Here is a 27,841-nt window from a genome sequence, read left to right as displayed (position 1 = left end):
TGCCTACGATAAAATATAGTTCCAAGACTAGAGAATTGATTCAATTGTATGTAGACAACTACATGATTCAAAAACAGAAAACTATTTATAGAAATATGTATCTAAAAGTAATGACTACAAAAAGCAGAACATTCTACCACCCAGAAAACTGCAGAAATGACATGCCACAAATAACAACTAGCGAGTATATACTACAATCCATAAATAAAGCACTTGAACCAGTTTTCATCACCAAACCCCACTCCAGAATCGTACCTACATGATTGGCAAAACCCGCCTCACCAGTTGATGATCTCCTATGTTCTTTCTGCTTGACTTTTTCCAAGAGAGGAGGTGCAATCACAATCGTTATGTTGGTCAATATAAGTAGAAAAAGAGGTCTGGTAAGTATGATGTTCTTTATAGTACTGTTCCCAAGAATAGGGAAACCTGCATATGACAACAGAACTAAAAAGGCAGCTGCAAAACAACAGATTCTTCGAATACTTTCTGAAGCTGTAATAGCACGGCGTAATTGACTAGGAGTGAAAGCTTCATGAAGACGGGTTTGTGATCTGGGCTTTTGTGAGTTGTTTGGTCCAGAACTAGATGATCCCTGTTCTGTTGAAACATTGGGAAACGATTGTATTTTGTTAGGTTCAGAAGAAATTTGTGCAAATGACTCATTTGTGGTCCCCAAGTTATCAGTTAATGATCGAACATTTCTCATAAGATCCTCGATAGCAGCGTCTACGTTTACAGGGGAATCAGTGTTTTCATCAGTTACTGATTTGACATTGCTCAGAACGTCCTTGACAACAGCCTCTGTGCTTAGAGGGGAATCAGTGTTTTCATAAGTTACTGATTTGACATTGCTCATAACATCCTTGACAACAACCTTTGTGCTTAGAGGGGAATCGGTGTTTTCATCTGCAGAAATTAGTAAATCAGCATGAAATATCCATAGTAACAAAAACTTACCATAATCACAAAATTAGCATAAATAAATCCTCACCCTTCAGTATAAAAACTTTCAAAATCACAGTAAATGTAACAACGACTAAGTACGTGTAACACAACATGGTACAAAGTTGCAAGCGAATACCATTATATAGAAAATATGGAAATTGCAGTGTTGTTAAAGGCGTGCGCCCATGGCGCCTAGGCGCAAGGCGATGGCGAGGCAACACTTTGCCGCCTGAAAACCTAGGCCCAGGCCCACCAACAATTTACGCGGAAAACTACTATTTTCCATAAAACCCTTTGGTTATCCAAGAAGCGATTTAATAGCATGTCAGAGAGAAAATCACGTCTTTATATTGTTCCAAATATCAACATCAAATCATCAATCAGAATCTATCATCATTATTATCAAATTATCCTTCATCAACATATTCTCCCTTCAACTTCAGGCAAGTTTTCTTCTTTTTTTTCTTAAAATTATTTTCTTTTTTCTTACTAAGAAGATTTTTTCAAGGTCTTGTAATGTACCATTATCAAGACCACATCTTATGTAAGCTTAAATGATGATTCTGAGGAAGAAGAGCTCGACACATTTGACGATGATGGCATGGCATAGTCCGTGGTTCTAATTAAGTTTTGTCAATGGCTTTGAACTTTCTGTGTTTAACAATTTGTCTTGAACTTTTTTGGCTTAATGCATTATGTGTTATTTTAGATGGAATTTGCTAATTTGAATGGCATTTGGTTTGGTTTTTACTTTAGTGCGCTTTTTTTTCCGAGCGTGCGCTTTTTTTGCGCCTCTCGCCTTCGCCCCATTTAGGGTCTTTGCGCTTTGAGTTCGCCGTCGCTTTTGACAACTATTGTAGGAGCTAACAATAGAAACACTCACATATTGTTTCCTGGAAACTTGATTACCTAAGTTATATGCAGCTCATATTCCTCATGGCAACTCACACAAGTCCTACCTGAATCAATTGCATATTCCCATTTAGTTATTTCAACTACCCCAAAGAAAAGAAGTATTCCACTAGCTAAAACTTTACCGTAAAACTTCCACTATTTTTCTGCCTCAATACTAGCCATTCAGTTCATAATCATGGAAAAGCTCCATTTTATTAACGATCAACATCGAACCTCATACGACAACAAGCCCTGCTACAAAGTTGCTCAAAATACAAAAAGAGAACAATACAAAGAACCAAACTTCTCAACAGAATCACCTCTAAACTAATCTCTTGCCAATCAACACTATGCTAAATTCACATACTTAACCTACATCAATAATACCAAACGAAAAGCTTTCTAACTATTCGGTTAGAAACTTTCGAGACTCGCTATATTCACAAACCTCGACCATTTGCATCCTTGTCTAACTCTTCTTACAAGGGAAACTAACTAACTAACTAACTATATATATATATATAAATATATAAATTGTTATATATAATATAGAAGTTCTATGATATACATGCAGGATGATTGTTCCTATTTTCATTCAGTCAAATGTAAACAACCAACTCCACCAAATTATATATAAATAAAATAAGTAATTCAAATATACAATTTCAACATCAATCAGCAATAGATCTAACAGAAATTATATATATATATATATATATACCGGAGAGAGGTAGTTGATCGGAAGGAGGAACTGATGGAGATGATAGGGATTGGACACGGCCAGTGATGAGAGCTAAACGCTCAGCTCCTCGTTCAGCTATTCGCCGCCGTCGAGCGGCGGCGGCGTCGCTGGTTTTTCCACCGTTAGTCGCCATTTTTGCTGATGTAATTCTATGGTTTTTTTTTTTAATAAATTTGCTTTGGTAATTTTGAGTCAACACTAACGTGTTGCCCACCCAAAAATATACGAGTACATTTTTATTTGATTGTTAAATTAATTAAATAAAAGTAGATTATTAGTTTATTTTTATTCTTTACAAGAAAGAAAGAAATAAACTTTACAATGTTTTTCGCAGGTTGTAAGTCCTAATACCTTGACGGTGTATGGTGAAAGTTAAGATATAGGCATACCTTACATTATGTTCTTGAGTTTAAATTATAAAGAAAATGAAATGATTAGAAGTTATCATATCTTCCTTCCAAATCATTCAAAAATTGGGAGAAACTTTTTTAAATAAAATCAACTAAAAAATCTTTTCAATTCCTTCTCTTTTATTTCATTTCCATCCTTAAGTTAAACTCAAGATCACAATTTATTTTGCAACCTTTTGTGTTCTTTTCGCTTTCAGTTTCTACCTAAATGGTAGAAAAGACCCTTCAACTTTTGCATGGGATAAGGATCGAACCCATGACCTCTGTTTCCAGAGGGCAGAGTGTTTACCACTGAGCCAACCATGTTGCTTAATGAAGATGAACTCTATTTGTGGTTATATTATATGTGGGTTATATGTAGCACAAATTGTGGCAAATTTAGGAGATGATGTTTGGAGTCAATTTGTATTTCATTGTGGGGTATCTATAACACAAATTCATATTGGTCGCAGCCCAACGGATTATTGAGTGGTGAAAATGTAACCCTTCAATTCGTCGTACATATATTGTCTATTAGTGTTGTTTGTAATTGGGTATTGGGATTGAATTCATGATACCCAATTAAGAACAACGCTAATGTCTTTTGTATATCGTAAGCTTTTTAGATCACAAGGACACTATATATAGAAATTACGTGTTTCATATTTCAAATGCACCACTTAAGTCGAGTAGGATATTGAATGTGAAAATCGATAGCTCAATGTCATTGACATTATCCGAACACATTTCTTTTTGTCAATTGTATGCATCAACCGATCAATTGTAAAAAATAAATTGTTTCATTTTAAATAAAAAATAAATTCAAACCTAACGCTATGAACTATCAAGTAGGAAAGCATGATCCTAATATCCTATATACATATATATTGAACACCGTAAAACTATGCTATATTGCCTATATAAGTTCAGTCTTCAGTAAAACTATGCTATATAAGTTCATTACACTTCTTTTCCTTCGAGATTTAAACACCGTCAGTTGTATAGTCACATCATCTTTTTTAAATGCACTAGGCGTCCCCTAGTACTTTTTCTGTGTGTGTATTTTCTTTATCTTGCAACGATATTTGATACATTTGCTTTTAAATAGCACATGAAGCCAACAAATACTAGTAAGCCTATAGCCCATAAGCAGATATCCAACTACATTTCTTCACCAGTAAAATAAAAGTTACTTCCACATCAAATGCATTTTGAAGAAACCATTTCAGCCAAAATAACTCCATATACTTTACAAAAGATACAACCGTTTCGTCCTTGTAATACTAATTATCATTGCACCAATTAAACAGACCAAAAAGATCGGTTGTGTCTACCTGACCAAAATCCAACAGTCAATCTACCTATCTGGTAATCTCCCCTTGACACCAAGTTGCTAAATACAACCATATTTCTTTCTGCAAAAAACCATCTTGATTTTTCGATTACGAAATAAAATACAACCTGTACATACCATCCCCATCGTTTACCTATCGCTATTTTCTGAAGAGATATCATCCTCTGAATCTGGGACAATGGCAGACATAAGAGCTGCATTACGGCTAGGCCTTTGACCTAATCTCTTCTTTGTACCAAAGTTTTCAATTTGATAAAACGAATGGTCATCATCCACGGTTAGTTTCTTACTTTTCATTGTCTTCTTAGCACAGCTGTCATTTTCCATAATACCATTGTTTGAGTTATCTTTGTAATCATCATCACTTTCATCTTGTTCTTCATCAGAGTCATCAGATACATATTCAACTTCAAGCTCACTGCTCTTAGAGTCAGATTCAGTTGGCTCACCAACATCTTGCACGGAGTCCTCATTTGCTACATTTTCCTTTCTCTTCCTCCTTTGTTCATCTCTGGTTTGCATCCTTCTGAAGTACAAATCAAAGAAATATGCATAAGTACTGCTTTGGTAGTATATTTATCATAGGGTGTAATCTCAACCCACCCAGTTACTTATGAATAAGTCCATTTGGATTGTGTTTCCTCTCATGAGTCTAAAGTTTTAGACAGATCAAACGGTTTAAAGTGGCTGAGACTCTAGTCTTGTGCATACAAACTCCTAACTAGTTTAATTCAAATTTTAAAATTTTAAAGTGGCTGCAACATATGCTTTGTGATAGATTAATTTTAATAACTAAGAACTGACCCATATTTGCTGCTATAATTTGCAGTTTCTTTGTTGGCATCATTTTTATCTGATTCTTCACCACCGTCCTCAGAATCATCTACGATTTCAAACTTATGGCTTTCATAATCGGATTCGGAGGACTCGCCATTTGTAGGTTGATCTTGTTTCGGATCCTCACCTTCTACAATTTCTTTTTTCTCACTCTTCTGTTTGTCGCTGGTTTTCATCTTCCTGAAACACGTTTTAGAGAAGTATGTGAGAGTACTTCTTTAGCAGTGTACCTATTAGAGCTTCTTGTACTTATAGATGGGTAAATTTCATTCATAACAGATCAAATCAAAAACCTTAGCCAAAAGACGAAAATGGTCAAGCCAACAAAAGTACAAAACTATACCCATTTCACCCTGTACCCAGAAAACTTCATACCCAACTCACAGGACCCACTCATCTTGCAGCCTGATACATACACACACACACACATTGTGTCGGTAGTGGCAGATAATAACGACGAATGGCATAGTAGTTCTATTAGTGGAAACTGTAGCATTTAATGCTGGCTGGACGATATGAATGACATGTCACCCTTTTCAAAAGGGATACTTTCTAAAATTCAAAATGGATAACATGAGTGATGTAACAAATATCAAAAGATGCAAACTGATGCATAACAATAGTAAAATTCATAAAGGGTTTCAGAAAATGCCAATGATTTAATGAATTGCAAGCCTCTACATGGTTGATAGACGGATTATATCATTAGGAACAGCCAGTGGTGAAATAACAACTTACTTGGTTTCTCGTAATGCCTCATCTATGGCTTTGTCATATTCATCTGCAAAAGTTAATGTAACAAGAACAATCTCACATTAACAAGGAAAGAGTATTAAAACATCATATGACTTGTCGTTATTAATATCTAAACATTGCAAAAGAACTTATGCTTCAAATTATGGATTGTCGTGTATGTTTTTTTTCCATAGTTATACATAGGCCCACTGATAACCTGTTAAAATGATTCCTTTTTTCGTTTATCTGGCATAGGCCATACAGCATGGTCAAAGAAATATACGCAGGAAAAAATGCAGCATGTTAATGACCACACAAGTGAAACCATTTTAGCCAATTCATGTGCAGAGAATATCTCCAAAATTTTATAAACCGCAAAAAATCTGTTGTATGACACATCAATAGAAACAGGACAACATAACAAAATATTTGCATGTAATATACTATCATTTTGCTGGGCCCTACAAAAAAAACTTGCATGCTCTCCAGGCATTATCAACTCTAATTATTACACTCAAGAACTGATTTACTAGAACTGCATTGAAAGAGCCAGTCAAAGAGCAAACTCCCTTTGAAGGTGTATTACACGCATAACATCATTACTAAGACCACGGTACTTGTAGTTAATGATTGTTTAGATAACTTCAGCCAAACATCTTGTAAGATGATGACAAGTTCAAAGGTGTTTATGATAGTTTCAAAAGGCTAAAAAAAGTTCTTATGGCAGCCATTATTTAGAAAGTCAAGTTATCATACATCAATCTTTACGACAGACATCACAGTAAATGACACAGAAGCATTTAATACTAATAGCCAGTATATGAAACTTCAAGAGACAAGTCCCAGCTTGTGACTCCTTTATAAATTTTCCTTTCTACTATTTAACTTCTATTATTTAAATAATTTAACGTGATCATGTAATACTCTCATTCAATCACTATAAGTTCACGAGATATGACCGTCAGTTATTACCTATTGTAACTTAAATGAAAATACTCAAATACTAAAACTTAATTTAAACAGTCACCGAATCTTTATACCATATATGCAAGTTTGTATACTAAAAGTACATTTAAAGCAACCTAGAGCGCAAATGACTGAATGTCCGCCCCTGCCACATAAAAATCACTGGCAACTTTTCTGTCTCTACTATATAACTTATACAATTTGTTTTCATAGATAGCATGACCCTACGATAACATGTAATTCATGCAGTGTTTCATGTCAATCATTATGCTGCATAATGAAAAATGTCAATACCAAATGTGTAACTGATAGGTGTACGGGTGCGACAGGAGCGCGTGATTCCAGATCTACAGAAATTATTCATGATCCTCTCTTCGTTCTTTTTCTTTTGCAATGCTCTTTGTTGCTTCTGTAAGAAACACCGCAAGTTGGGATCAGACACATGATCTCTTATTGTATATGTGCATTAAGCAAATGAAGACAAGAACAAACCTTTAAAGCTTTTTGAAGAACAGGAATGGCTTCAGTTACAATAACAGCACTAACAGCAACTTCCAGTTTTGATTTACTGGATGAGAAGTCATCCTGCAATTACCACAAATATAAGAGCAACAAAATGCCTTTATCTCACAACTCTGAACTGATCAACGATTAGGGATGGCAATATGGCATGTTGAGACTGTTTGGGTCAGATTGGGTAGACATGCACCACTTTTCGTACAAAGAATATACTAATGTAATGAAATTATTATTTAAAAATAACGATTCAGGAGGTTTGATGAATATAAAATGTACTTTGGCCAACTTTCAACCCATTTGATCCACTTCCTTTGTAGTTGTTTAATCTATTTTAACCATTAGAAATGAGATATAACCCACCTAACACATACATGATTGAATCCCACCTCAGATACCAACTTACCACAACTTTCTGGAACTCCTCTAGGTTAGTTGCAAGTGTTTCCAACTGACAATTGATAGTTGTTGATGACCCTTTTTTCAGGAAAGTATTGACTTCCTTGTACAATCTCAGACCAATAATTTCGTTGCCATCCAACCTGCCCATGACCCAAAAACAAAATTAAGTTATGGACCTCAATCTTTAGGTCACGGCAGTACTAGATCTTACCAATATGAAGTCCCCTTTCCATCTTCCCCGATATTAGTTTTACGGAAAGTAGAAAGCTCATTCTTAGATTTCACTGCATCATTGATGTATGACACCACATCTTGTTGCTGTGATAAAAAAAAAAAAAAACACACACACAACACACTAATACATGTGAGGCAGAAAATAAGTATACCATGAACAAAAAAGAATTGGATAGCATATAGCTACTTTTCTGTTTTAAGATAGCAGTGTGGCAATACTTGGGAACTTGCATGGAACATACTTCGCACATTGACTCTTAAAAAAAGGTAAAAAAAAATATATAGCCTTATCACATAATGTATCTTATTTAATTTAGATTAGATCACTAACTGTCGTTAAATATACAACTTTTCATGTTTAAAAGAGATTAATAACAGCCATACTAACAGATACAGCTTGGCAGGTATAAAATATGTTAGCATTTCCAAAATTGGTGCCTCGACACTTAGTGTGACAATAATAACTTTTCAAACTCTCTAATTTTATTATTCTGTTCAATTGAAACTATGTGAATGAAATGTCTAAAAGCGATCTTTATCTATCATATCCTTGTGCCCAACAAAGTAAATACATACCGGAAAGCTATAATAATTAAAACTGTCATGTATTGCAATAACGGAAAGAAAAAAAAATAAGAGAATGAATAATAGTACATCAGCTCGGATCTCACAAAGTGCTTTGAGAATTGTGAGACGACTTGTAGCATCAAGTTCTTTGTATGTTACCATCTCCGCCCTGCATGACCCAATAGCAACAGAAAGAAAATTATTGTTGGTTAAACTACTAATGCAAAAGTAACCTTTTATAGCATGAGAATATAACTACCCTTTAGCTGCAGTTAATGGACATTTCCCCTCACCAACCTGAGGCCATAACAGTTTTATGTTAATTTATTTATAGAAATCCAAATATCTTGTGTTGTACAGTAATAGACGAGTAAATGGTGACCTACCCATGGCCACCACATGACAAGCTTCTTAGAGAGTGCCACAACCCAAACATCAGGGTCCTTTAAGTTTTTACTTACTGGTGGAATTCCCTATGCATCAATATAGAAAAGAAATATGATAAGGAGGGCGCAAATTAAACTGTTAGCGTAGACAACAAGAACTGCTATAAACATCGTAATTGAATGCAAAAAAATATCATTAAACAAACCTTGAATGATAACAGAAGCTTTTATGCATAGATACACATTCAAAAACAACATACAGATATAAATTATATACAGCTTTAGTAGTACAACATCACTGTGTTGACTATCACACATCTTCATCACGGAAAATAGAGTATACTATTACATACCAGAAGAGATAAAGGAGCTATGGGACAGACAGAAAGAAAGATGCTGATTCTAAATAGGGAAACAACGCTTGGCAATATTGCGAGTAATTAAATCATCAGGGTAAATGTAGCATAAATTGAAAAATAGAGTACTAAGATGGCACACATCGACAAGGCTAGATATTAAAATTGCAGATAAGAAAAGTTTCGACCATGCAAACAAGTAGAGCAAACCTGTTTTGACATAAATAAGTGGGAAAAAAGATTGACCATACCAACACTCTTATTTGTAATTGGTAATGCTATGAATCTATGATAAATTTAGATGATAAATCAATAACAAATGCAGGGGTGCATCAATAGCTTGATTCATGAATCGTTATACCTTATGAATTACAGGGAGCCAGAGCTACAATTTAATCAAGACAGTCACCATAAAGCAAGAATTTATTAACAAAAGACCACTTCAAAAATGATTATATAGAAAAAATTTTCATTGAGATTCATATAAATGGAAAACCAATAAAGCAATGCACTATCCCATATTAAAAACTTTGATACTTAACTGGAAACTTGCCCGGATAAAACCTAAAATGGCAAACATGTCCTCAATTACTAAGAAACTGATTCCGCTTAACACAAATTTATATTCTTGTAGGCTCATAAACACATGCACTCATAGTCTCATACAAACAATGGGTTATGCGATGTTCTGGTTAGACTCTTTTTGTGTTCACTTCTATAGAGATCCAATCCTATATTTAATCCTACATCTTAAGCTAATATCTATAACTTGTACGATCTAAACCTTAGCAAACAGCAGATAACAAATTCTTCTTGCACAGAAATAACATGAAGAACAAAGTAAACCTGCTTCAAATCTATTAGTCACGAACAACAGAGTGAGTTCACCACTATTAAAATAATAAACAATCTCACCATCCACAACAGAGAGTCAGAGACCATATATGGAAAAATTTGTAACAAGGTAGTGAGCACAATAGACGAAATAAAGAACCTTTAAGAGCGATATATGAAGCTGTGCAAGACACTTGTTTGGTATAATCAGTGCCGTCTCAATTTCTTCAGCAGAAACTTTTAAATTGCTTTCTATAACAGGCTCAAACACCTGCATGAAAATACGTATACTTTGTATTATGGATCATGCACCACATATAACTTAAGTTATGCATGCAGAACATTATTCGAGGTGTCACACTCTGCTAAAGCATCCATATATATATACTATATATATATATACACCATAACTGAACTATTAAAAATCCCGCCTCTTTAAATTCTTTAGTTTAACCACTACATTGTTTACAGATTAACACGAACTTACACCAAGTTGCATCATTTTAGCTTGAAGTAAATTCAACGGAACACGTTAAACACACTCGTAGATACATTACAATATTCAACAACGCTTTTCAGGCTCCCTCCTTCCCCCTCTTTGTACAAAGTAACCTTTGTGTCCTCCCCACTTTCACCAAGTTAACAACACTAAATGCATTTAATATGCACATTGCTACTGCCTAACTTGGCATCCTTCAATTGCTTTTCACCTATTTCTGTTTTATATGCTTCCATTGCCTACCTAAGCAACGAATGGCCTGTGCATTTTAATAATCCTATCTGTCGTTCTTCTCCTTTTCTCGCTCTAAACTACCTTTATCTTCAAGGCACATTCAAGTTATACCAAAATGAGGTTTACTGTTACTTTTACCACTAATCTTACATAAAAACATCGACACGTATCATATCATATGAACGTATATCATTCAACACAGCAACATACGAAAGATTAAACTTTTAAAAGTAGTGCTATTCTAAGAAACAAACCTTTAAAAGTAATGAGATCAAAACTAAAAGCAACTATACACATCAATCTTACATTTCACATAAATCTTCATACTTCAATAATCAATATACATCTTATCTATTATTAGATGGGATTTTCCCTATTCGGGTTGCCCGAGCAAGGCAGGTCTTTTTGATGCATATATACGCATCCCCGGAACCGTTTCCAAACCTTTTCTACTATCACCTCAAAGATTTTACTTGGCGGGATTTGAACATACGACCTCTTGTAAAGTGATTTCAATACATCTTATCTATATAAATCCTTCAAATCCTCAATCACACTCTTCATCTATTTTTATGCCCAGAAAAAGGGGAAAGTTTCTATTTTTCAAGCCACAATTAAATCTACCAAAAATGTGTTTTACTTATTCACATCGAATATCGAATATTTCATATATTTCTCACAACTTCTTCAACAAACACAACAAATTTCTAGATATTTTAACCGTCATTCAAGTTTAATCAAAATGAATATTACAACAAACTTACTGCTAATATACATATATATCATTATATATAACAATAAAAAAGCGAACTTTTAATTAGCAAAATGAAAACTGAGATTAAAATTTTAAAAAACTGATAATAATGATAACCTTAAAGAAATTGAGAACAGAAGCTAACTCCCAACGTTTTCGGAGCGTATTCCGAGCAGAATCGATTTCCGGTTGCAAAACGTCACCGTTTTGACTCATGTTTACAGATATAGAAACCCTAGAAAAAAAAATGTGTGTTTTGTGAGAGGGGGGAGATTGAGGGATCGATGTTAATAGTACCGATTTCCCGCCCAAATGTGATGTCCTTGATGAGAACAAATAGTTACGAAAATAGTACTTAGAGTAGTGGAATTGTTACAGTTTTGGTACCTAGGTAATAATTAATTACTCGGACTTTCTTTCCTTTTGGATTGTAACTTTCAAAATATTACAGCGGTTTACTATTTTTATCGGTTTGGGTTTTGATGAAAAAATCTTTTTACCTAAACTATAAAGATACTCAAGAATGGAAATGGTGAACTACATAAATACCATCATTGACTAGTTGAAAATAGCCATTTGACAATCAAAACGTCAACATCAAAATGGTAACTATGTGTTTGTGTATATGTATGCCCGCGTCATGAGAAGACGTGTCAGTGGCGATGGTGGTAGCCTCGACACCGCAACGGGTGGCGGCAACGAAGGTGGAACCCGAGTAGTGTATGTTATTAATGTTCTAGGAAAATGATTAATTATTCTAACTTAACATCTTAAAAATCCTCTTAATAATATGATCTTGACATATGATGTAATCAAATGATAAAATTATGAAAGAATTAATGGATTAGACTTTTAGTTAATTACGACATTAAAAAAGTTATTAAAATGATGAATTAAAAGGATATATTACTACGTTCTTTGTTATATCTCAAATCATTTTGTCGTCATTAATGTTCACCACTTGTGTTACATTAAACATTTTTGTGAGTTTAGATTAGTATTGTATAAAACATTGATTTTTATATATATAAATTTTAAGTAGTCAATGATCTAATATTACTTGAATCTTTATATTGTACATTGCTTGATTTAATCTCATTATTATTAGATTGATTGGTAAGTTATAAGTGAGATACATATATTTCATTGGTGATACATAAATAAGTTATTTTGAGAATTTTTTTTTACGAAAACTTTTGAGAACTTTTCAAATCAAACCCAACCGATAATTGTTCTTTACATGAAAATTATTTTTTGATTATTTTTCTGAATAACTTATGCGTAATTTTGAAGCTTATAATTGTATGAAGCATAAATTAACTCATTAACTCGGGTTAGAATTTTTTTATTTTTATTTATTTTTTAAATTTTTTTTATGGATCGAATTAATTAAAAAAAGGATAAGAAAAGTGAAAAAAAATAATAAAAGTCAAAAAAACAAGCTAAAAAAAAACGAACATTCTCTCCCTTCTCTCCTTAAGAACCTTCTCTCTGAATCTCTACCCTATATATATATATATATATATGTTATATACAAGTAGATGAATGAAATCATGAATAAATCTGAATACATGATATGTTAGTTGTGAAAAGGAGTTAGAAATTTAGAATGAAAAGCGAGGAGTAAAAAAAAGAAGTGAGGAAGAAAATAAGGTAGCAGTGGATGACAACAATTTTTTTTAGTTAAAAGCACACTTTTTTTAAATTTTATTTTCATTTTATATCTTTATCATGCTAGCTAAAAATTATATACACATACTAGCACACCTTTAGTTTTTTTAATAATTATATATTATCATCATATTTAGTTTTATTTTTGTTAAATGAAAAAATAGCTTTTATTTGAAGAAAATAGAAAACAAAAAAATAATAATAATAAAAGGTGGGGAGGGGCGGAAAAGTACTCCATGCAATTAGGGAGAAGGCGGAGATGAAGAAAAAAAATGAGAAAAAGTGGCGAACACTCCCCACCCTTATAAACATTTAAATTCAAAAGTTTAGATGTATTTACCAATAAAAAGGTTTATAAAATGATAAAAGGTTTATAAAATGATAATATGAAAGATGATATGAAAATGTCTTATGTATATTTCTATATTTTATACATCATTATGAGTATAAAAATTATAACCTCATGTTGAGTTGACATACAAAATAATTATTATATCTTTAATTAATTAATTTATATATTTTTTATATTTTTTTATAAATATCTCTACTATCATATAAATCAATTAATTTTAGATCAATTGTTTACAGCAATCCTCACTGCCATCATCAGTCGCGTCATCACCTCACCGCCATCACCCACAAATGCAAATTCCTTGTTGTTTATTTAAATTTTACATCTACCTAGATGACTTTATTTTAATTTTTTTTAATAAATTATTATTCTTATTATTATTATTTTTCATGTTTACTATTTTTTTATTTTTATTTTCTATAGATGAGTTTAATATATATATTAAAAACAAAGATACGGAAATGCGTGTAAAAAAAAGTAACGGGACATTTTATTTCTTTGGACCCGTTTTCATTTTCTTTTGGGCCAACTTCATATTTTTTTTTTAACCCATCTTATATTCTTAATTTTAGGCTTGACAAATTATGTTTTAATCAATTAAACCGCTTCCAATTTGTTTAAAAATATCACTTATTTTAATTGTATATTATTAATTTTTAAGTTTCTAATATTTTTAAGATTATCTCATTTTATTACAAGTGAACTATTACATAATATATATACACATAACAATAAGGTGTATGTTTTGAATATATTCACCTAACCATCTCCGAAAAATTTGTTTACAATACTTATTAGTTTCAATGTTATTTTGGTTGATATTTTATTATTATGGATTATTTTGTTTCACTTTCTATTTTTTATTTTAAATATTCCATTTTAATACTTATTATCTTTTAGAATTTATATAATATATTAATTCGTTATAAAATTATACGGTCAAATTTTTTTAATTTATAATTATTTACTCATTAAAAAATCAATACTAACTCGAGCTATATAATATTTCTAAAAGCACGTAATACACACTAAATATAACTATTACCGTTTTGATATAAAATTTAAATAATGTGGGATTTTGTCCCCAAGCAAATACCTCTGGATTCAAGAAAGCCAAAAACAAATCCTTCCCTTGTAAATCAATCAATTTGATTACTTCATATTGGGACAACACACGATAATCAAACAGATCAAAATCCATAATTTATACACACACACACATATATACACACATATACACATACATATGCACACACGTATCATCTTATTGCAGTTCCTCCGGTCAGTTTCCGTTTTTCAATTCTTCCATCTTGCATAATTATTATTACTGTATAATATATCATTATTTTCATTATAAATAATCAAAATTAATTAATTAATTAATATAATGAACTTATATTCATCATTAAATTCAATGAATGAAACAAATAATAATAGTATTAGTAATAGAAATCCTACAAATTTAGGGTTTCATTCACCTCCGCCACCACCACCGCCACCGGTCGGACCGGCGGGTTTAGGATCAAATCTTTCACGGCCACGTCTTATGAAAATGAGAAAACAAACTAGTAGTTATAATCATCATACTAATAACCCTAGGTTTACTCCCCACGTTGATTCGGGTTTAGGGTTTAACCCGTTTCGGACTGGAAGTTCGACGTTTTCGTTTGGCGCGGGTAGCAGTAGTAGTAGTAGTAATGTTGTTGATTCGGGGTCGGTTTTGGATGATTTAAGGAAAATGCAAATTGATAGTGATGAAAGTGTTAGTAATTTTAAGTTTAAGTTTAATGCGGGTGAGAGTGAAGGAAAGAAGCGGTTTGATGAATCTTTGGCTGACCAGTTACCGAAAGAAGTGGATAAGTTGAAGATTGGGGAGTCGGGTAATGTTGGGAGTGTCAAGAGTCGGGTTATGAATCCGTTTAGTGGCAATGTGGAAATGGACTTGCACAACGAGATAGATAAAATGAATTTGGGGAAGATGGATGGGAAAGCGTTTGTGTTTGGGAAGAGTAAAGAGGATCTAATATCGGATAAAATGGGAGAGCTGAAAGTTGGTGGTGGTCGAGTTGATAAGGAAAAAATGTTTGTTTTTGGATCAAATAGGAAGACTGGTGATGGGTTTGCAGGGAGATCGGAGGGTTTGAATAGTGAGGAGCGGTTTAATAAAGAAGAGGTGAAGGATGATTTGATATCAAATAGGATGCGGGAATTGAAAGTAGGCGGAGCTGGAGAAAACTTTGTGTTTGGTCAAAATGTTGAACTTGAAAAACAAAAAGTTAATGAATCCGCTTCATCTAGTAGTCAGCATCAGCCATTTGGGAATGTTTCGTTTACCAGTAGACCTGAAAAGAATGTTGGATTTACTTTTTCTAGCAAAGTTGATAATATTGGGGCTGCAAACTTTGAATTTAAAATGCCGGATAATAAGGGAGACTTGTTTTCTGGTGTGAAAAGCATACCTGAGTCTAGGTTAAAGAAAAAAAAAGGGAAAGTAAGAAAACCAGTGATTAGTCAACCAAGGCCTAAACAAGACTTTGTGTTTGGTCAAAGAAGTTCACCTGAAATTTCTGAAAGTTTTGAAGCGTACTCGCCAATGGATGCTTCTCCGTATCAAGAAACTTTAGCTGATAACTATTCTAGAGGAACATCTGTGACATCGGATGACGCAACCTTTCAGATAAATGATCAAAATAGTGTGTGCAGTGACACAAATATAATTAACTCAAATATCACAACGGATGAAGATTTGCTTGCTGCCACACAACGATTGAATGTTAATGATGGTGATGACGAATGCGAAGTTTCTGAGTCTGAAACCTTCAAATCTGCAATGGAGAACTTGGATTTCAGTAGTGATTCTTTTGCTACAGCATTTGATTCCGATTTGAGTTCCACTGCAACCTCTGGAAGTAGTGATAAGACGGGTACTCGGTTATATAAATTTGGTTCAAAGTTAGAAAATATAAGCAACGATAACTTCACTTTTGCTGCATCTACGTCCGGTCAAGGTCAATTGTCACCAGATGCACGTCAGCATAAAAAGAAACATAGACTGAAGACAGGTCAAGATTCTTACAGTCCAAGATCAGATACACAAAACTCGTATGCATCATCATCATCTTCTTCGATTTTGTCTTCTGTAAGGACCCAAAAAGTTGATACGTCTACATTATCAAGTAAAACCAAGGATAATTATAAACCCATAAACAAACATCATTTAAAGAATGAAACTTTTTCAACTGCATCAGCTAGCATTGCAGCAGAGGAAGCATGTGAGAAATGGCGATTGAGGTATGTGAACATTATCTTTTGTCTCCTTAGTCGTGTTACCAGTAGAGAGTGGCAATTTTGATTCGTTTACTTTTGATTGGGCCGGGCAATGTTTCATTTCTAACGATTACAGTGATACTTAGTTTAAATGGAGACATGTCAAATGGCTTGGAATTTATCTCAATTATATTTGTTATGCATAATAACCTTCTTAATAGTTATTTTAAAAATTAGAATATCATGAAAAAACGAACTTTCTGTAATCATGTTAAACACAAAAATCATCTATTAAATAAACAAACATAAAAGTCTAGCCAAAAAGTGTTTCGGGTCAGCCAACCTCCACATGATCCTGTTTTGACCTGACCCACCAGCCTCTTTTACCACCACTACAATCGATGATTCTATGTTTTGTTCTAATAGTGATGTTGATTTATATCAGGGGAAATCAAGCTTATGGTAGTGGGGAGCTAGCTAAAGCGGAAGATTATTACACACAGGGGTTAAACTCTGTATCTGAAACAGAGAAATCCAAAGGTTGCCTTAGGGCTCTAATGCTTTGCTATAGCAACCGTGCTGCAACTAGGATCTCTCTTGGAAGAATGAAAGACGCATTAAAAGATTGTCTGATGGCTGCAGCAATAGATCCCAACTTTGTCAAAGTTCAAGTTCGTGCTGCATAGTAAGCTCTACTTCAGTTATATGTTTATAATCTTATCTGTATATATAGTGTCATTCCATTTGCTCTCTTTGTGCATGGAAATCCATGCATGCTAAGTCTTCGTTGCCAGAGATCAGCCGAAAGTTGAAAATATTCTTCCATTCTCATCATTTTTCACCCTATTTGCTGTGTCCAAAGATGCTAAATGTGTGATAAACAATATGTATATGTATATATAATATATGTATTATATATACATATAGGCAAGTGGAGAAACTATATCTTCGAGATATTATCTTGTGATTCATGTGTGATAATGGTGATTTACTGGGCGTGTTCTATGCGGTGTGCTTTCTGGGTACAAAGACGGTACACGGGACCAGAGGGTTCCCACCCATTTACCCTTTTTTTGTTCTTTCGTTTTTTAGGGGAGGTTCTTGGGCAACCCTTTTCTGCGAGAACAGCGAGAACTTTAAGGTCATGTATTAGATCACATGTGAGAACTTAAAAATTATGTATTGTTATCATATGACTTTTCAAATGTGAGTGAACTTAAAAAACGTGTAATTTAATACATAACATTTAAGTTCTCGCCTTTCTCGCAAAAAAAGGGTTCTCAACCTTTGTTTATATATATATACACACATGGGCGCACACATGTATTTTACATATTTGAATGGGTTGTTTTGGGTTATCTTTTATCTATTAAGGGTAATAAACATATTTAGATAAGAAGGAAATAAAGCAATTGGATTGAGCAGTTAAATAGGTTGTGTAAGTTGCATAGAGTATAGTTTCATTATGCATAAAAGCGTTCAGAGTGTAGTATTGAAATACGGAGTAATATACTTTTTGTAATCATATTTAGTGCACTTTATATAGATATCTTGAGTGTATACACAAATAGTGTTTCGCTAGTCAGATGTGTTTTTACTTGTACAATACCATCACCCAACCCCACTCATTTCACCATATCTTAGATGCTGACATATCTGTATATAAAGTTATAAATATGTTGATAGTGCACACATGCATATATACATGTGTATAAAAACCATGTTATTTGGGACCCCTTTGGTTGACTAGTCCATGGGTCCATGCAAGGTGCTTCGGGCCTACCCATCTATGGCTTGTGCCCGCTAAGAGCTTCTATGTAGTGGGAATTGATCCTTTGAAAATTCAGTTTGTTAATAATTTAATGCATTATAGATTTTCCCTTGTTAATAATATTTTTAAATGTTCAGTTGTTACCTTGCTATCGGAGAGGTTGAAAAGGCAACCCTTCAGTATATGAAATGCTTGCAGTCAGGAAGTGATGTCTGCGTGGACAGAAAGTTGTTAGTAGAGGCCTCGGAGGGTCTAGAGAAGGCACAGGTATACGGTTCTCTTTTTCTTATATCGGGGTTACCATATATATTATTATTGTTATAAAGTTTATTCCCTTATTAATTTATTATAACATGCTTTTTGTGTCCTATATTTCAGAAAGTGACAGAGTGCCTTAAGCAATATAACGAACTTTCACGAAACACGCCTGATGCCATAGAATCTGGGTTGAGAGTTATTAATGAAGCTTTACAGATTAGCAGTTACTCTGAGCAATTGCTTCAAATGAAAGCAGATAACCTACTCATGGTATGTGTTATGTGTTGGGTGCTTTCAATATTTTTCACGTCTCATAAAAAATTGCATAACTTTGACTTGTCACATTGTTCAATAGAAATGTTTTCTACTTGCTAAATAGCCAAAAAATCCCCTCAACAGGGACCAACTAAGCTAAAATATACACATAACAAGCAATTTTTTAATCTCAAAATGGGTTGATAGAGTCATATGGGGTGAGAATCACCCAAGTATTATTTTTGTGTATGACCTTTAAATTTGTGTTAGTTAACGATTTAGATTTTTATTGTAGTAACTGTTTCGCTATTTATCGAAAAAAGGGACTAAAAGTGTTTTGCATAGTCCTGACCTATCTCTACTTTTAATAACAAATGGTCCGCTATGATCTGCTACCAAAGTGATCTGACCTGCCAACTTGCCACTTTTACTGATTGGTAAAATCTTAAATTTGGATTGAAAACCTACCAAGAAAGGAAATGCTGCATTTTTTTGGGACAACGGGAATGGAAGGTGTTGCATATATTTGAGATGGTGGGAAAGTATTTTACAAAGTAATCTGGATTTATGAATTACAGTTGTGGTTAACTGGTTTTTGATTACTTGGAAATTGATGTTCCTTTGTCTCATTTTATAGTTACGGAGGTATGAGCAGATCATTCAGTTGTGTGAGCAGACTCTGAGTTCTGCTGAGATAGAAACTCCCACAAGCTCCAGCTCATGGAGATCAAACTTGATTGTTAAATCATACTTTTATCTAGGAAGGCTAGAGGAAGCTTATGAATTTATTAAAAAGCAAGAGAGCTCTGACCATATTACCGAAAGGTAACCTTAGCTTTTTTCTAGGATGTTGTGTCTGCATAATTTTGGGGGATAAAGTTATTAGCTCAAGATAATGTTAGTATGTTACAAGGTTCTGCTATAATGGTAAAAAGTCCAGGCTGAGCAATCCCCCTAGACTTTTGTGTTTGATTCTTGAATCTTGCAACTGATTAGTGATTTATACATGATTTTAAAATTATATTGGTATATTGATAGTCAATTTTTTTAATAAAGAAAATGATATGAGGTTATATGCATCATCTTGAACTTTTTGGGTGACTTTTTTTTACCCATTCATCCCATTTCTACAATTTGATTTGTTAATGAAATTACTACTAATGTTGATGGTAAATCTTTTGTGGAATTATGTTATGTTTTCCTCTTCCTTTTAATCTTTGTAGACTAAAAGCAAAAAATAGAATACTTATCATCTTTGTTTTTTTTAATCACAGATTAGAAAGCATGCGTTTGGAGTCGGTGATACCTTTAGCAGACACGATACGTGAGCTTTTATCTCGCAAGGTATGGAAGCTAGTACATTGTCATATTTTATGTCCTTACATGCTCTTTTTCTCAAGCTTCAACAGGTTCCTTGTTACATGAAATGATTAGTACCCACTACCCACATTGAGGTTGATTTGTGTTACTGAAATTTTTTTATATATTCTTTTTACAGGCAGCTGGAAATGAAACATATAAAGCCAGAAAGTTCACAGATGCAGTTGAACAGTATACTTCTGCCATAGCGTGCAGCATTGAATCACGTCCTTTTGCAGCAATATGTTTTTGCAACCGTGCTGCGGCATACAGAGCTTTGGGTCAAATCACAGATGCCATTGCTGATTGCAGCTTAGCTATAGCTCTCGATCCAAGTTATCTCAAGGTTTGCTAGAGTGTACCATATTTTGCAATGTTACTTATCACTCGAGCACTGTTGACTTTTATGCAACAAATCATGGCTATTAATGAGGAATAATACATATATGGATGTCACTCTTCCCAGTTATACTTATAAATCTTTGACTAGATTGAGCTTCTCACTTATTAAAAGTAAGAATTGCATATGTTAGCGTTCCCACTCTTTGAAATATGCAACAATGGGCAGGTCATGCGGGTGGGACAACAGGTCAAAACTGGGAGTTTCTGTAGTGGGTCGAAACATCTAGATTGGTTGATACGGAACACTTTCATCCCATCAATTTTGTTTCCTCATAAGAAAAGAATAGTGTCTTGCATAGGATTACAAGTTTTATATAATTTTAGTAATGATCTAATCTGAATAAAATGATTTAGGAAGCTCTAAATGTAAAAATCACCATCTCTAACTTGGCCCGTGGTAAAATAAAAAATAACTCGACACTAAGACATATTAACCAATCCTAGTACCTATGTTATCGAAAAAAAAGTTAGATTGTTGATTAAATGTCTAACGTTCCCCACATAACAAAGGAAGCTTGTGGACTAGTGTCAATGTGTGCCTTTCTTCTTCAGGGGTTATAACTGATACTTGGAAATGATCTACTTTAATTAATGCAGGCAGTTTCTAGACGAGCCAGCTTATATGAAATGATTAGAGATTATGGACAAGCAGCTATAGATCTTCGAAAATCAGTGTCTATTCTGACGTCACAGATGGAGGAAAAGGGCATTCTTTCTGGAGTGTCAGATAAATCAAGTGTTATGAACGAGCTAAGGCAAACTCAGCTTCGGCTCTATCACATTGAAGAAGAATCCAGAAAGGGGATTCCCCTAAACATGTACCTCATATTGTAAGTCCTTTATATTGTATATGGAGGTTTTGTTTGAAATCATGATTGAACGAGGAAAAGTCTAATGTTGAGTGATTATCTGGGTTTCTAATTTTACAGGGGAGTTGAATCAACTGCTGCTGCATCAGAAGTCAAGAAGGCATATCGGAAAGCTGCATTAAAACATCATCCTGATAAGGTTGTAGACAAATAGAGACTGAAAAAGGGGTGTCTGGGCAGGTTGGGTAACAGTTATGGTCAAATGGTCAAATTTTGGTACATGTTAAAACATATGGTATCAGGTTGCCCCAAAAACTTCCTGTGCAAAATTTTACATACAAAATTACATAATTAATGTCAAATTTGAGTATGAAATGATATTGTTTCAGTTATAAATCTTTTTTTATGAAAAAATGATTCAAGAGGTTTTTCACGTTCCAATTACACTCATTGCGACTTTCGACCTGTTTCTTTAATGAGCTAAGTTATTTTATATGGCTGTCTGCCTGATGAAGATCTATGGATCTGTTTGTAAGTAATTGGTTTGAAATTGCCATCTCTGATCTGAATTTGATTAACTGGTAAATGGTTCTTACATATACCCATTTGTGATGCAGGCTGCCCTATCAGTGAGTAGATGTGATAACGGAGATGACGGAGTGTGGAAGGAAATAGCTGTAAATGTCCACAAAGATGCTGATAGACTTTTCAAAATGATTGGAGAGGCGTATGCTGTACTTTCAAATCCTTCTAAGGTATTAAAAATCATTCATCTTCTATCTTTAGATGCATCCTTTTCTGTAGTTTCTTTTTTTCTTTTTTGAAAAGGAAACTTTTATTAATTTCTAATGGAAATCCACCTGGGAGCCAATATTTTCGGAAAGAAACGAGCCAGTAAATTACAATAGAGATCAACTTATTTTGCCAACTAACATCGGTCAAGGTTACGTTGTTTAGGTTCCAAGAAATTTAATTAACCACAGCTTTGGTTTATCTGTTTCCCATCCATACCAGTGCCAATCTTTGTGTATATGATTTCTACATGTTGAATATCTTGCCTCCGACCCACCCAATATAACTTCCAAAAGGTTAGTGTTTTGGGCAGGATAGTTCACAACCAACTTAAAACCTTTTAACTATGTATTTGACACCCAATGACAATTGAAAAGGCAGGGTTCCAAATTTATTGGCTCACTCTCACATAGAGCTTGGTTAATTGGATCTGAAGTTCACCCTATGCTTGCATAACTTGATTCCAAAGGAATTCGAGTAAAGCGAACCTGCTGACTGCTGTACGCATAAATTCACCTTTATTGGTGCTAAACTTGAATTCCAACTCCCAATGAGTTCTTTTAGGGCCGTGCCACGCTAAGGACTATTCTAGCCACTTGCCATTATTCAGACACCCACGGCTATCTGGCAGTTCTGATCCTTTAATGCAGATGGACTTTATTCTGTAGTCTCCGGCACCAATGCAAAGCACATCCTAAATGTAGGAACATTTGGAGATAAAAAAAATGGACGTCTTTATATACATTTTTTAGTGATCAAATGACCCCTGACCTATAAACTAAAACCCAACACAGAAATATGTGTAATTATCGAATTGCTAGCTTCCTTTCCCTTCCTCTCCAACTCGAGAACACGTATGCTAATTCCATTACTATAATACTTCCTTTTTCTGACACAAAGACACTAAAAAGATTATGGAACCTCTTTCAATTTTTTCCCATCTTCTTTCCAAACTAGTAAAGAGACCTAATATACTTTTTTATTTCTATTTTTTGATTCTCTGTTCATTGGATACATGCATCAATTTTTGCATTGGTTTTTATAGAGGGCAGAGTATGACATGGATGAAGATATGAGAAACGAAGTCAACAAATTTACTAGAAGCAGCTCTGGAAGAATGGCTGCAGACGTCCAAAGTCCAGTATTTGAGCGAAGTGGGAGCAGGCAGTGGCAAGATTCTTTTAGACCATTTGTTGATTCACAATCTAAATCATATAGGTATTCGAGGTATTCATAATTCTGGGTGCCATCCATATTTCTGAGTCAAATAGTTGCATGAAAGCACAAATATGTGCAATGACCAAGCAACCTAATGTACAAATGCTGTATGTGAGGAGGAAAACAAGCGGGCCTCAAAAGGAGCGTTTCTGTATACTTCTCATTTTTAGGGAATTGGAGACCATAGGGCTGGTGTATATACATATGATAGTACAACCCCTGAAGGACCGATTCTGTGAGCTGAATGACTTGTTTGTTACACTAAAGTTGGCTCATTTACTTGTATGATCAATGTAAAAGGATTCTGTATAAATGTTGTTTTCCTTTACTGAGGGTTTGAATGTACAGTAATGTGTTATATTCTTTGATTGAATTCAAATTTCAAACAAATGAATGAAGTGGAGATATTCTTTATTTTTTTAATGTATATTATTTTTGTTAGCATGCTTTTTTGCTTAATGTATCATAACTGCTATAAGGAATGGCCAAGTTGGTAGATAACGGGTATTTTCATCATAAATTAGAAAAATCGGATATAACATTTTGTGCTTTACGTAACGCGGTTTTGTTGGATCCAACTTTATGTGATGATCGTAGTCGCTATATTTTCTAACAGTGCAAACACATTGGGAAACGGGGACACTTGCACATTTTTTGGTGGTTTGATTTGATTCAAATGTAACTAGTTATATAAACCATGATCCATTCCAAACTATTTTATTTATACTAGCACGTTACCTGCGCAATGCCACGGTGGTCGTGACAATGCCGTTGTAGTGGGGGGGGGGGGAGTGTTGGTGGTGGAGACGACGTCGAGTGGTGTAGATAATTGATGTAAATGATTAATGAAAATATATTAAAGAATAAAGGATTAGTAGTGTAAATTAATCATTAATGTTATGAGGTAGTGTATGTTGAAATATTTTAAGGGGTGCTAAGTGAAAATATTATATATTTTCAACACTTTCATAAATAAAAGGGACTATTTCTTTTATAATATAGTATATTTGAGGACCTTTGATCGCCTATGAATATTGTAAGAGCCAGTTGTAACTCCATGTTGACTCGGTCATTACTTGCAGCTAAACTGTTGCATTACTAAAACATTCAGCCATTCCAAAAAGAAAAAAAAATACACGAGAATCGTCTGTACCCTTAATTATATGATTATTGGTTACGTGTTTCGTTATCTTATGTTTCAAAGTTTGAAACTTCAAATTTAGGTCGAAAATTTTGTTTGGTTTGCAAACCAGTTTGTTTGCTTTTAGACATCAAGAGTGACCCTTTTCAGGTTAGGCTGGATCCAAACGAGTATTTTGTCACTATGCATAAGAAAATTGACGAATGAGTAGAAATTTGCAAGGGAAATACTATTTTCTATCAAAGTTCTTATTTGTCTGCATCTTGCACCTAAAAATACATTCAACATTTGTGGTTTTGTTTTCTCAACAATATATGGTGGTTATCGTAACTTTACAGAATCATATTTAAAACAAAAACTATGTACTCGTAATACTTTAGATTTGTTTTCACGTTACAGTTAATCTATGTAACTTACTAATAGTAGTGGAGACTCGAGGAGATATTCCATATGCTTAAAGATATATTCTTCTTGAAATTATGAATAGCAATGATAAATATTAAAAATAAATAAATAAAATATCATGACACATTGTTTCTCGTTATATTAAACAATCAATCATACCGTTAAATGTTGCTTGAAAACAGTTGATAAAGCTCTTGACGAAATGACTTGTCAACAAGACTTGTTATGCGGAAATTTCCAATAACTTGTTTGACGGGTAATTTACTAATTTTTTTTCTACAAACATATGATTGTTTTTCCACTATAATATAATGTACGTATAATATAAGTTAATCTTGACTAGTGGATATTGTCCATTATATATATGGCTAGACCTCTTAGCAAATTTCATAAACATAAAATTATAAAGTTATGGCAATAAAGTTCATTCTATTTGGTCTACTTGTAAATGTTCTCATATTCACAGGTTTCTCGCTCTCTTATCCATTTTATATTATAGTAGTTAGCTTTTGTTTCTCCTTTATAAAGGCAAGTAATATATATCTATAATCTATAACTATATATATAGTCCAACAATTTTTTTAGTGGCTTATACCATTTTAAAATGAACACAACTTGTATGCCATATATTAAGTATATGTATTAAAAAGGGTTGTATGGATTAAAAGATATTATAGATTCTTTTAAGAGACCAAGCTATTTGTAAAGTGCTCTAAATAAACTTGGTATGCATTTTACAGATGCACAATCCGTAGGTGTGTGCTACGGGCGAAATGGTGACGGTTTACCCTCACAACGAGACGTCGTAGCTCTTTACAGAAGCAACGGCATAGGCAAGATGCGGATTTACGATCCAGATATGGCTACTCTTGAAGCACTTAGAGGAACCAATATTGAAGTCATGCTTGGTGTTCCTAATGATGTTTTGGAGTCCCTTAATGATCAAAACAGGGCAAATACATGGGTTAATGACAATGTACAAAAGTACTCGGATGTCAACTTTAAATACATTGCTGTTGGAAATGAAGTCGATCCAAATAACGAAAATAGTCGATACGTAAATTTTGTACTCCCAGCGATGCAAAATGTTCACAGTGCTATTAAAGGCGCGGGCCTAGATAACCAAATTAAGGTCTCGACCGCAACCTATACAGGTCTTTTGGTGACCTCGTTTCCACCTAGCAATGGTGCATTTCACGAAAATGTGAAAGGATTTATCGAACCAATAATAAAATTTCTAGCCCAAAATAACTTGCCAATGCTAGCTAACATTTATCCTTATATTGGTTACCTTGGTGACCCTAATGGAAATCTACCATATGCATTGTTCACCGCACCAGGAATAGTTGTGACCGACCCTAACGGTCGTCAATACTCCAACCTTTTTGACGCGATGTTAGATGCTCATTATGCGGCTCAAGCTCCTCTTGGTGGCGAAAATGTGGAGATTGTAGTGTCCGAAAGTGGATGGCCATCAGAAGGCGACCGTGGGGCAACAGTGGACAATGCGAGGACTTACAATAACAACTTGATCCGACATGTCAAAGGGACAACGGGGACGCCATTAAAGCCTGGAAGATCTATAGAGACATATTTGTTTGCGATGTTTGACGAAAACAAAAAAGGCGGAGCGGAGACAGAGAAACATTTTGGGATATTTTCTCCAAACCAACAACCAAAGTATCAGCTAAGCTTCAATTAGAGATATTAACCATTTGAAGAACTATTAAAGAATCGTATAATAAGTATATATAGTTAAAAAGCATATGCAAAAAGTAAAGTTGTTCTATACAACCTAATAAATAAATTGAATGTTCAAAAAAATATAAAATAAATTGATATGGAATAAAGAATGTTTGTTATGCATCAAGAGAGTGTAAATGAGTCCGTTTTTTAATGATAAGTTTTTATTTTAACTATTCTTAATATATTACATTTGTCAGATAAATATGTGTAATGATAATCTTTTGCTTCGACACATTCTTACAGAAGCATACATGTTTTTCTTGAAAAGCACATATGTGACTTATATAACTAGAATATGCTACCTATGCAATGCGGCGGTGGTGGTGGGGAAGACAGTCTAGTAATGCCAGTGATGGTGACGGTGTCAAACAGTGGCGGATCTAGGGATGAAACTCACGTGTATCCAAATTTTGTTTAGGCAAACACCCCCCCCCCCCATTCAATAACGGGTCTTTTACGAAACATCATATATATAAATAACATTCTTTCGCAAAACGATAATTTTTTCTCAAAGTACCTATTAACAAGTAAGCGAATTCTCACAAAATTCTTTACTTATACCTTGCCATAACATTAATATAACATTTATTACGACGACTATTTTAACTACAAAGAAATAAAATGTGCTTGTTTTTTATTGTTGTACTTGTACAATTCTTAGTATTAGGAATTGATCCTTGGTAAATATTGTTTGGTTCCTCCTTCGTTCCAATTTCAAACTTCCTCCGACGATCACCTTTAAATCTTG

General features: G+C 33.8%; 4 protein-coding genes across 4 annotated transcripts; 2 read left to right on the top strand and 2 right to left on the bottom strand.

The window, feature by feature from the left end:
• Positions 1-63: 63 nt before the first annotated feature.
• LOC122582056 lies at positions 64-2,782 on the bottom strand. The gene is made up of 2 exons (XM_043754403.1): positions 2,564-2,782; positions 64-909 (listed from the first exon to the last, which is right to left on the bottom strand). Exons 1-2 carry the CDS (start codon positions 2,715-2,717, stop codon positions 134-136), a joined length of 930 nt encoding a protein of 309 aa, XP_043610338.1. The 5' UTR covers positions 2,718-2,782; the 3' UTR covers positions 64-133.
• Positions 2,783-4,196: 1,414 nt separating this feature from the next.
• LOC122582942 (DDT domain-containing protein DDR4) lies at positions 4,197-11,881 on the bottom strand. The gene is made up of 12 exons (XM_043755373.1): positions 11,765-11,881; positions 10,321-10,431; positions 8,971-9,057; positions 8,844-8,881; positions 8,672-8,753; positions 7,995-8,101; positions 7,788-7,923; positions 7,358-7,450; positions 7,160-7,274; positions 5,903-5,945; positions 5,132-5,344; positions 4,197-4,853 (listed from the first exon to the last, which is right to left on the bottom strand). The coding sequence occupies exons 1-12, from the start codon at positions 11,861-11,863 to the stop codon at positions 4,457-4,459; spliced, it is 1,521 nt and encodes a 506-aa protein (XP_043611308.1). The 5' UTR covers positions 11,864-11,881; the 3' UTR covers positions 4,197-4,456.
• A 3,173-nt stretch (positions 11,882-15,054) lies between these two features.
• LOC122582995 lies at positions 15,055-24,242 on the top strand. Its single transcript, XM_043755429.1, has 11 exons — positions 15,055-16,961; positions 17,383-17,622; positions 18,846-18,975; positions 19,087-19,236; positions 19,859-20,046; positions 20,496-20,565; positions 20,720-20,926; positions 21,580-21,812; positions 21,912-21,990; positions 22,409-22,546; positions 23,629-24,242. Exons 1-11 carry the CDS (start codon positions 15,058-15,060, stop codon positions 23,818-23,820), a joined length of 3,531 nt encoding a protein of 1,176 aa, XP_043611364.1. The 5' UTR covers positions 15,055-15,057; the 3' UTR covers positions 23,821-24,242.
• A 1,511-nt stretch (positions 24,243-25,753) lies between these two features.
• LOC122582137 (glucan endo-1,3-beta-glucosidase-like) lies at positions 25,754-27,265 on the top strand. Its single transcript, XM_043754494.1, has 2 exons — positions 25,754-25,813; positions 26,088-27,265. The coding sequence occupies exons 1-2, from the start codon at positions 25,759-25,761 to the stop codon at positions 27,047-27,049; spliced, it is 1,017 nt and encodes a 338-aa protein (XP_043610429.1). The 5' UTR covers positions 25,754-25,758; the 3' UTR covers positions 27,050-27,265.
• Positions 27,266-27,841: the final 576 nt, after the last annotated feature.

The sequence above is a fragment of the Erigeron canadensis genome, chromosome 9 (genome assembly GCF_010389155.1).
Source record: "Erigeron canadensis isolate Cc75 chromosome 9, C_canadensis_v1, whole genome shotgun sequence".
Lineage (NCBI taxonomy): Eukaryota > Viridiplantae > Streptophyta > Magnoliopsida > Asterales > Asteraceae > Erigeron > Erigeron canadensis.
Note: the sequence above shows the minus strand (reverse complement) of the source record. Positions and strands in the feature narration are given on the sequence as shown.